The sequence below is a fragment of the Mytilus edulis genome, chromosome 13, assembly GCF_963676685.1.
Source record: "Mytilus edulis chromosome 13, xbMytEdul2.2, whole genome shotgun sequence".
Taxonomy (NCBI): Eukaryota; Metazoa; Mollusca; class Bivalvia; order Mytilida; family Mytilidae; genus Mytilus; species Mytilus edulis.
This window is the reverse complement of record NC_092356.1, coordinates 65,973,036-65,985,255: the sequence shown is the minus strand read 5'-3', so window position 1 is coordinate 65,985,255 and position 12,220 is coordinate 65,973,036. Positions and strand designations below refer to the sequence as shown.

Here is a 12,220-nt window from a genome sequence, read left to right as displayed (position 1 = left end):
TCTGATTTACTTCCCTATTTGACAACAGAAAAATCTTTTTTACTATCTTATTAACCAATTGCCTATGTTAATACTGTAAATTTAGAAATTATTGTGGCGTATATTATTACGATTTTGTCATTTTTGACTTAAATGCGATTTTTATTTTTACGATTTTAAGAAAAATCCTGTTTAATTTATTTAAAATATTTCAAAATGAGAGTTTAAATTATTGCGTTTACGACTCTGTCACATTTTTCTCAATAATAACCAGATGCTCCGCAGGGCGTAGCTTTATACGACCGCAGAGGTTGAACCCTGAACGGTTGGGGCAAGTATGGACACAACATTCAAGCTGGATTCATCTCTAAATTTGGATTGTGATTAAATAGTTGACACAGCATAGGTTTCTGACACAGAATGAATGTGTTCTAATGAACTTAAAATTTTTGTTTTCTCTTAGAGCAATTCACTATGCTGTTGAATATTAATCCTCTCAAAAAAATGTTTGAAGAAATTTTCTTTTTTATTTATGAAATTTCAAATGAGAAAAATTGAACCCAATTTTTTTAATCACATCCCCCTTTCCCTTATTCCAAAACTAATCTCAATTAAAATTTCTAATGGAGTTTGCAACAATAACTACTCATTTAAATACATCATAAAATATTAAGATGTAAAAAAACTGCTTGTTATCACTGAAAGGTAAAGATTATTTTAATTTATCAGTTGGTAGTAAAAAGTGAATATACATTGTATATTGTATATAACAAAGATTTAAGTTGATTCTGAACAAAGAAAGATAACTCCAATTAAAAAAAAATCTTGCTATTGCACAATATTTTGCAATTAGATATTTCTTGCTTGATATTCTGGACAAAGAAAGATAACTCTAATTAAAAAAAAATTTGCTATTTCACAATATTGTGCAATTAGATATTTCTTGCCATTGCGCAATACTGTGCAATTGAGAAGACTTGCTATTGCACAATACTTAATATAATAATTTTGATCCTGATTTGGACCAACTTGAAAACTGGGCCCATAATAAAAAATCTAAGTACATTTTTGGATTCAGCATATCAAAGAACCCCAAGATTTCAATTTTTGTTAAAATCAGACTAAGTTTAATTTTGGACCCTTTGGACTTTAGTGTAGACCAATTTGAAAACAGGACCAAAAATGAAGAATCTACATACACAGTTAGATTTGGTATATCAAAGAACCCCATTTATTCAATTTTTTATGAAATCAAACAAAGTTTAATTTTGGACCCCGATTTGGACCAACTTGAAAACTGGGCCAATAATCAAGAATCTAAGTACATTTTTAGATTCAGCATATCAAAGAACCTAACTGATTCATTTTTTGTCAAAATCAAACTAAGTTTAATTTTGGACCCTTTGGACCTTAATGTAGACCAATTTGAAAACGGGACCAAAAGTTAAGAATCTACATACACAGTCATGACAGTTAGATTCGGCATATCAAAGAACCCCAATTATTCAATTTTGATGAAATCAAACAAAGTTTAATTTTGGACCCTTTGGGCCCCTTATTATGTTGGGACCAAAACTCCCAAAATCAATACCAACCTTTCTTTTATGGTCATAAACCTTGTGTTTAAATTTCATAGATTTCTATTTACTTATACTAACGTTATGGTGCGAAAACCAAGAAAAATGCTTATTTGGGTCCCTTTTTGGCCCCTAATTCCTAAACTGTTGGGACCTAAACTCCCAAAATCAATACCAACCTTCCTTTTGTAGTCATTAACATTGTGTTTAAATTTCATTGATTTCTATTTACTTAAACTAAAGTTATTGTGTGAAAACCAAGAATAATGCTTATTTGGGCCCTTTTTTGGCCCCTAATTCCTAAACTGTTGAAACCAAAACTCCCAAAATCAATCCCAACCGTTCTTTTGTGGTCATAAACCTTGTGTCAAAATTTCATAGATTTCTATTAACTTAAACTAAAGTTATAGTGCGAAAACCAAGAAAATGTTTATTTGGGCCCTTTTTGGCCCTTATTCCTAAAATGTTGGGACTAAAACTCCCAAAATCGATACCAACCTTCCTTTTGTGGTCATAAACCTTGTGTTAAAATTTCATAGATTTCTATTCACTTTTACTAAAGTTAGAGTGCGAAAACTAAAAGTATTCGGACGACGACGACGATGCAGACGACGACGCCAACGTGATAGCAATATACGACGAAAAATTTTTCAAATTTTGCGGTCGTATAAAAAGCTTGCAGTAATTTCTGAATTTACAGTACATGAAATACAATTTGTCTTTTTGTTATTTTGTTAGTAAAATACAAATGTTGAAAATTAAATAGCAATACATGCATGACATGTAAATTAAACAAAAGTTTCAAAGCCACTTTACCATGACTGAGATGTAAATAGAGTAAGGTATAGAGAGCTCAAGATATAATACAAATACAAAATATTTTAATGGCACAAACTCAATTACAATATTGCCAACGGCCAATACATACAATAATTTCTCGAAAAACAGAAGGGAAATGTGTAAAAAAAGTGTTTAAAATCAATCTGTTCATTTGTGTGTAACCTTCTCATCAATTTCACTATGAAATTTGGAGGGGTTTTCCAATCAATAAAAACAAAATGATTGACTGAGAGGCTTGGCAGACTGGCCAGCCACATAGGGAATTGACAGCTTAAGCCGTCTTTCCCCAACAACTAAGCATTTTAATTTGATATAAAAATAGTAAAATTCGGTTTTAAATGTCTTTTTCAGCTTCAAATGATAGCTCATTGTACGCTGATTCAAAATATATATGGTTTATATACAATATTTTTTTAAAAAGGGAGATAATTTGTTACTTCCGGATTGAAAAATTAAAAAAATTGACACTGATTCCAAATAATTATCTGGCTCTATATACTTTTATATTAATATCAAGTACAAATTAACTACTTCCAGTTTAAACAAGGTCATGTCCAGTTGTTTATTTAGAAATGACCTTGACCTTAGACCTTGACCCTGTTTTCTTCTTTTTGGTCCAAAGACCTCAATTCAGGTCTCTTTCACTTATTGTTTACCAATAACAATTACATTTTAATTATTATAAATATAAAAGGGGAAATAACTCTCATATGGAGTTTTCAGACCTCTTCGGTCAAAATTAATATTCTAAAGATCCTGAGGAGCAAAGTTGGTGACATAAATTTGTCATAATCTTTTATGGTTGCCGATGCGTACACAACAAAAATAGCATTGGGGGAGATAACTCTTATAATAATGAAAACTGTTTGGTTAAACAGGGTCAGTTTTAAAGTTGCAATAACTATCGATATCACATGCAAAAAATCTAAGCGACATCTGGCAGAAAAAGAAAAAAATTATCATCAGAAGAAAACCAAAAGGTCTTTCAACAGAAAAGTGGAAAGCCCTAATAAACAGCAAATGAGAATCAGAAAAATCAAGAGGCAAAAAGTAGTTAGCCAATATACATGTGTATAAAGATGCATACATATATATATACGGAAAATGAAAGCAACAATTTGTCAATTTTCAATGATGATTGATCGGATAATCATTTTGTCCTGTTTATAACCAAAGAACATATAATGCTTTAAATTTAATAAGCTAGCCTTGAATTTCAACAAACACTGAAGCAAATGATATCAATAAAATTGGGACTTCCACTTCGCTTAAAAACGAAAGTTGACTGCATTTTAAACACTTATTACTGTTGTATGTATCCATAACAAGACATACAAATTTACTCTTAAAATCTATGAAAAGTTCATCATCAATTGATTAAATCAAATCAACAGAAGAATCTGTAGCATTCTACGCAAAACTTCTCCTGTTGACACTGTTGGTGTTGGACTGTGTTCCAAGAACAACCCAAACCGAAAGTAAAAGACCAATTATCATTGACTAATCAAAAAAGTTCTTGCTTTCAGATAATCCAATCAGAATTGTTATTTCAAAACCATTTTAGGGAATTTCCATTTCATGACCGCCCGACTTTGACTTGGTTTTAGTTTGAACAGGAAATTGAAAACCATGGAGGGTAGAGTTGAACATGGATTGGCAAGAGTTCTATCTAAGCAGGATTTTGATCCTGACCATTGTAAGAAATTTATATAGACAATGAACTGAACATTAGATATGGCCTTTTACCCAGACAAGTGTAATGTTCTCTCTGTTACAACTAGCCCCACCGGACGCAATATAAATTTACGACTGGACACAAAACTTGTACGAACGATCTCAAATGTTTGCCCTCTGAACTCATATTTGGTTATTATTATTAAAGAATGTTTCTATAAATAAAAACCCTATTAAAATTCCCTTGTTTTCATGATAATATTATTCAAGTGCACTTAATGAAACAGAGCTCCAGATAAGCTGCGTATTTGCATGATCACGCAATAAAAATAATAAAAAAACCAAGGCAATTGCCCATTGCAGGGTTCAATAACCCAATTATTTCAAAGGAAAACCCAATTATTTGCCCAAACCATGAGTTCTCAACCCTTTAATTGGCTACTGTTTGCGTTATTTACTCTTATCTGTTTACAGTCGTCGTGTAAATCTATGTTTATCTATAATACTAAAATTACGAGGTCCAATTTGTCAGCCGTCATCACGTAAAACCGATGAATCAAAGAATTCAACTTTATATATATAACTAATATAGTACAATGGTGTTGATTAAAAATTACTCCACTCTAGGCCCATTTGTTTTCCACGTAATTAAGATTGCCAATAATTAAGAAGTTCCGGATCGAGTCCGACACCGATACCAATAGTATATTCACCTGTTACCTATTACCTTATCTGTACGTTCCGCATCTGACAGGCGCACCACCAAACAGTGTATTTAGAATTTTGCTGTATACTGTTGAGTAAAACATACTCCATTCCAGGCCCTTTTGTTTTCCAAATTATTAATATTACCAATAATTGAAGGTTCCAGGTCGACGGGTTTAAACAGAAAGATTTTGAAAGCAGAGAAAACTGTGCACCTTATACATGTTATAATCGGCATGACTTTATCAGATGACAATACCAATACTAAAATAAGGCATACGCATAGTTATATATGGACCATAATTTGGTATTCGGCCTTTGGTTTCTTTTTGTATCCTTTTTTATAAGTTCTAAAACTTTAACTTTTATTCTGTGGGTTGTGTTGGTGTTATAATAGTATTAATGGAGCAATTGAGTTTTTCAAGAAAAAAATAATACATTTTGATTCACCGTTTACATGACAGGAAACCAAACAGGAAACCAATCTTTATTTTCTTTATTTTGTACAATATATTTCAAAAGACATAAATGAACACCATTACTAGTGTTACTTGCTTCATGTTAATATTTAAAATTCATGAAATTTATTTTCAATGTTTAATTAAAGTTTTTTTTAAACGTGACAGGAAACCATAAGAAACCGAAAGCATTTTTTTTAGTTTTATTTTATTGCAAAATCTGCTTAAAATAGTCTAAACAGTATACTTTTTCTTAAAATCCATCTTAAATGTAACAGTATTATAAAACTCCTAAATATGTGCTTGTTTTGAAAACAATTAGTACAATTTATTCAGAAATTTCCATATTTTCTTCATTGATACAGGATACCATAATCGTTGTATCTTGATGTTTTAGCCAAAAAAATGTATTTATATTTGGTTTTGAAATTCCAGTTATATACAATTTATTCCAAATCATTGGCAATGTAAAATTCTTTAAATCCAGTAAAGAAAAAAACTTTTAACATGGAATTAAAATCTTTAAAATAGGCACCATGTGATATTTGTGACCTGTACACCATCTACATGGTTTCCACATTTTAACCTACTTTAGTGGGCTAAAATCAATAAAGTACTTCCTTTCAAGTCATGCATGGTAAAAGTTTACTTCTCCTTTGACAAGTTTATTGCGTTTCTGAAAAGTGTTTGCAGAACATGAATAAAAAAAAATAATTAAAAATTGTGACGTCACAAAGATACCAACTTTGTACATTCCAAGTGTAACGGTATATTAACATGTATTTTTTATTAAGTTATCTTTATTCACCTAAAATATCACGTAATATTTACTGCTGAAGCAAAATCAATCCAACGAGCATCGGCACAATGATAAGAGACGTAATGTCGATTGAATTTTCCAAGGACCCTTTACATCGTTATCAGGAAACAAAGTGTGTCATAACGTCTGTCAAATCTGAAATCGATTTTGTCAAGTCATTGGGCATTTATTTTCACACAAGATCGTATAGTTAGTTTAGCATGTTTAGTTTAAACATATTTATTTATAGTGGATTGTGAAACAAGTTTTGCAACTTATATTAATCCCTTTCCACTTTGCGGGTGCGAGTGCTGCTTGTAGCGGCATTAGCCTGCTCTTTTTCGAAATCTACAAGGGTGTCTTTAACGTGCAAGAGATATGGCTCTCTCTTAACACGGGTCAGCCATTTATCGTCCCCTCCTGACGGACTATCATCGTTACCTCGAGACCATACTCGCAAATGGTGTCAAGGGAGAGCCGAAAATTCAGTTCCTGAAATTTTCATCCCAGACGGGAATCGAACCAGAATTAGTAGTCCGATGCACTAACCACTACACCACGGCTCTCAAGATCGTATGTAACATTATGCACATAGGAAAAACAATAGACCCCCGGTGCAATCTCTTTGAAAATTGTATTTTCCTTTTTTAAACAAGACGAAACAAGTCTACAGATTATGTTTGCTAACATCCCGTTGGAAACAAAACAATGTTTAGACCTAGTATTTCATACATCCGGCCGTAAGGGCGTGATCACATGTTAGTCACATGTTTCACGTATGACCGGAAATGATAATAACTTAACGACAAAAACAATTTTAATAAAAAAAAGGAAATAACTGGACTTCTGTTTCGTTTGAAATGTAACGCATAACGATAACGTCATTTTCTAACTTAATTATTACGAAGAACAAAACTAAAATGTAAATCATCTCTGATTTACCTGTTTGAACATCTCGCGAGAGTTCATATTTGCATATTGTTATAAAGAATTCTATTACAACAAAGCAGATTACATCATCTAAAATTTGCGTTACGAAATTGGAAACCAAAGTAACGCTAGTGTTCTTACACCTGCTACAGAAATACTTATAGTTCTCGGCATTTTCTTCTGACTATTCTTATTGGTCGATGTTCTTTATTATTTGAAAGCAAAAGTTACGAATATACCGGTGACGATTATCTATAAATCAGTCAGCGTTATGCACTTCGGAAGCGAAAAGTAACGCGAGAAACGACACAAAAATACTGTCGTATAATAATTTCAAATTTTTTTCTAGGGAAGAGTAGCATACACTTGTATGTTGATAAAAATAAAGGCATATTTAGATGTAGTTACAACTTTTCTTACAGTAATACACATTTTTATCACTTTTCTATCGTTATAGGAAACGAGCCCAATAGCAAATTATGGTCCATATCAGTCACGGACCCGCGATATCACGGGTGTATTCTAGTAATATTTATAATTGGAAATCTCCTTTCGTTCTAAAAATAGATCCCTGCATCAAGTAGCTGAAATGGGTCCCTGTTGGAGTTTTCCCGTTGCTCAATAGGTACACATGTTTTTGAAAACATTTCGGTCTTCTCTGCGTTTATCCAATTAGCTTGTGTCATTTAGTCATATTTTGTTTGCATTGCTGGAGATTTATCATAACATACATTGAATTAAAACGAAAGTGAATGTCCAGTAAAAATATTAAATAGAAGCATGTTTTCAGCTTCTTCATGTTCTTTTGAAAAGCTGAGGGAAAGTTTAAGTTATGATAACAAGACAAGCCAGTGTTTTAGGAAGCGTCCATCGAAAGCACGGGCGTGTGTGCGTACCTTCTAACGAGAACATTGCTAATAAACACGGGGTTTCGTCAAAAACAAAATCAGTTGGAAAAAGTGAAAGGCCAAATCAATTATGACATGATAAAGCATGAGAAACCAAAAGTTCTAATAAAAGACAACTAAACCCAGATTTATATAAATTGAATAAACCAAAATCATTCAAGTATAATTAGAGTTTATGTAGTTTTTTTTTTTTCATTTTACGGTTAATAATTAATGAATACACACACAGGCACTGGTCTCAGAATTTATTATATAAAGGTGTAAGACGAGTGCATGTGAATACACATATCCGTTTTTGTGAGAAAATACAAAACTGGCAGAAGGTTTGGAACGGGACACAAATTTAACCTACAATTGCTCCTCAGTGAATAAACCAAATAAAACAGCTAGCAAATAACCCTAACCCTAACCCTAAACCAAATAAAACAGCTAAACAAAGAAAGAAACATATTTAAGATGGAAAAAAATCTGGGGTTGATTTTGCCTAAATATTCAATATTGTGTTGATGAAAAAACCCAATACCTTCAGGAGCTTGGTGGTGAAAAACCCAATTTGATATTAACATGAGGGGTGAATTGGAATTGATAATGCAATTAAAAAACTTTATCACCCAATTATATAAGAAAATGGTGGGTAAAAAACCCAATTTGAGAATTCTTATCTGGAGCTCTGGTGAAAGTTGATCATGATGACAAAATCGTTCTAAAATTATTGTAAGAACAACAATCTCCCCTGGAAATTATATAAAAAAACACATAAAGGTAAGTGCATATTGCCTTCTTTTGTTTATATATATATATAGAGAGAAAAATATCTCCCGATTCTGTTCATATGTGTGATGCCTTTTTTCTTGCCAAAATCAGAGGCGGATTTAGAGGGGGGGGCCTGGGCCCCCCCCTTTTTGTGAAAAAAATTGGTTGGTTATATAGGGAATCACTGAAGCGTGACTGGAGCGGTCCCCCTCTTAGCGCAGTCAGTGGGCCCCCACTTATGAAAATTTCTAGATCCGCGCATGAAAATACACCCACAATTGACTTTTTTTAGACTCTTGTGACCCTATTTATGGTGAAAGGAAAATATCTTAACTTTATTGACAAGTCCAGAGAACTCCGAAAGAAATGTTGACCTTTATAAAAAAATCATAGATAAATGAAAGGATCACCACCGAAATGAAAAAACTTGAATGCAGTGCTCCTTAAAAGGAGGAACTTACATAAAAACAAAACAAATTTGAAAATCTTTCCTTTAACATGGCAGACATTTCGTCTGCAACCACTTCTGAAAAAATTGAAGTAAAATACAAACTTGTGCATCTTATTTTCCTCTGGAAACGAGTTTGAAATTAAGAAAAATGTATGCTTAACAATCTAGACTGTTGTCATTGATTTCTTCTGCAAGATATAATATGAGGCAGGCATTACCTGTAAATGGGGACAAAGTCTGTATGAATTATTTATTTTGTAACTTAAATACATTTGTATTTGTTAAAAAAAAGAAACGGAAATACCGTAACGTTTCCAATTTTGGTTCTGTTGTGTGGGATTTTAGTTGTGACGTTTTAAAGTTATGACGTCATATGCAATGTAAACAAAGAAACGCTATCATCAGGTAATGTTTTTTTTCATATTAAGGAATTATTAAAAATGGCATTGGTATTGCGTTCCTTCCTATTTTACACTAGACTGATAAATATATATTTTACTCAAAGTTTCATACAAACAAGACCGGTGTCATATGGTATTTTGAACCCCATGGTAAAATGACCCCGGGGTCAAAATACCGCTATGGTAAATTGAACCCCCCCATGGTAAATTGAACCCCCCTGTTTTTTTCATTCTAGATGATTAATAAAACATTTAACATTACATAAAAGCTAATCAAATATTAAAAATCATTAATACAAGAAGGGGAGATTGGTTAAAAGAAAAATATTTGCTTGGTATAAGTGCTCTGAAGTCTTAACCAACAAAATTTCAATCAAAAAACTTCTTAAAGCATTATAACTAGACCATGTAGCTTGGACACTTTAATTCTTTGAAATGTGACATATTTATATAGAATGGTAGACTTAAGTTTTAATTCTCCATGGTAAAAAAGGGGGAGGGGGTCAAATTACCATGGCTCAGTTAATCTAAAAAGTAAAATTTTCAAAACATCTTTTCAAGCTACTAAAATAAATACAAACTACTTATTGGAGTATAATAAATATGTAAAGGAGTTACAGTCGCTAGCTATTTTAGCATTAAAGGTCTTTAGATGTATAGTTGGGAGTTCAATATACCATAGTAGGGGGGTCAAAATACCATGGCAAAGTAAAATTTTCAATTTTTTTTATTCAAGCAAGTAAAAGACATACAAACTATTTATTGGAGTATAATAACTATGTTTAGGGGTTAGAATAGCTATAAAAATTTTTTTATGACAGGTCTATAGTAAGGGGTTCAATATACCACAGGGGGATCAAAATACCATGGCTGAGTAAAATTTTCAAAACATCTTTTCAAGCAAGTAAAATACATACAAACTACTTATTGGAATATAATTACTATGTTAAAGAGTTTTTTTTTTATAAATACAAGGTTTAAAGTAGGGGGTTCAATATATCATGGTAGGGGGTCAAAATATCATGGCAAGGTAAAATTTTCAAAATATCTTTTCAAGCAAGCAAAATACATACAAACTACTTATTGGAGAATGATAACTATGTTAAGGAGTTTTTGAAATTAAAGGTCCATAGTAGGGGGTTCACTATACCATGGTATGGGGGTCAAAATACCATGGCTAAGTAAAATTTTCAAATTATCTTTTCAAGCAAGTAAAATACATACAAACCACTTGTTGGAGTATATAAACTATGTTTAGGAGTTGCAGTAGCTAGAATGTTAGAAATTAAAGGTCTATAGCAGGGGGTTCAATATACTGTGGTAGGGGGTCAAATTACCATGGCAAAGTAAAATTTTCAAATTATTTTTTTCAAGCAAGTAAAATACATAAAAACTACTTATAAACCATGTAAACTACTTTTTGAAGTATGATGTTGTTGCAAAGGAGTTACAGTAGCAAGAACTTTTAAAACGAAAGGTCCATAGTAGGGGTTCAATATACCCTGGTAGGGGGTCAAAATACCATGGCTAAGTAAAATTTTCAAAATACCATTTTAAGCAAGTTAAATACATACAAACTACTTCTTGTAAGTATAATTACTATGCAAAAGAGTTAATTTTTCTAAATTAAAGGTCTATAGTAGGGGGGTCAATATACCATGGTAGGGGGTCACAATACCTTGGCAAAGTATTTTTTTTCATAAAGTTCATTTGAGGTGTGGCTTCATTAATAAGTGAACAAGGAAATATATCCTAATCAACCATTAGTGTATTGGACTGACATTGGATGTTTTGAAAACTATGTAGCAGACTAAGTAAACAAAAGAAAACCTCCATTTTAATAATTTCAAAGGTAATCATTTGTTTATAAATTATGACAAGGATTTGTACCAAAAAATGTATACTATACAAATCAGTGGTAATGACAATTTGTTTTTTTAACAATTAATTATGACAATCAACCAATATACCTGAACAATAGACTTTCACACCTTTACCATTTCCCTGGACCTTCAATACCTATTTTGTTAAATGGTGTCAAACTTTTATTGCTTGAGTTGATGATGATTGGTCTACCAATGAGAAAGTATTCCAAAAAGGACTTTCCATAAAAACTAGCTAGCTATGTAAGAATCAGCAATTAATCAATTCATCATTTAAAATTACAATGGATACATTAGAGTTTGACAGTTTACATAGTTTCCTTAGCAGTGATCCCAACAACAGAACCTGGCCAAGTCATGCAGTGGTGAGTATTTTATTTTATAATTTTTGTCGAGCCTGCAACTTTTGTTGCAGAAAGCTCGACATAGGGATAGTGATCCGGCGGCGGCTACGGCGGCGGCGGCGGTGTTAGCTCACTTCTTAAAAGCTATATATTTTAGAACGTGGAAGACCTGGATGCTTCATATTTTGTATATAGATGCCTCATGTTACGAAGTTTCCGTCAGTCACATGTCCATTGTCCTTGACCTCATTTTCATGGTTCAGTGATCACTTGAAAAAAAAGTTAAGATTTTTTGTAATGTTAAATTCTCTCTTACTGTAAGTAATAGGATAACTATATTTAGTATGTGTGTACCTTACAAGGTCCTCATGCCCGTCAGACAGTTTTCACTTGACCTCGACCTCATTTCATGGATCAGTGAACAAGGTTAAGTTTTGGTGGTCAAGTCCATATCCCAGATACTATAAGCAATAGGTCTTGTATATTTGGTGTATGGAAGGACTGTAAGGTGTACATGT

General features: G+C 32.3%; 1 protein-coding gene across 1 annotated transcript in view; it reads left to right on the top strand.

Moving 5' to 3' along the window:
• Window positions 1-3,982: 3,982 nt before the first annotated feature.
• The window catches only part of LOC139500609 (exocyst complex component 8-like), a gene marked incomplete at its 3' end in the record, with an annotated part of 39,644 nt that continues 31,406 nt past the window's right edge, over window positions 3,983-12,220 (top strand). The window contains 1 exon segment of the mRNA XM_071289362.1: window positions 3,983-4,092. Within this exon segment, the coding sequence (XP_071145463.1) occupies window positions 4,026-4,092 (67 nt within the window).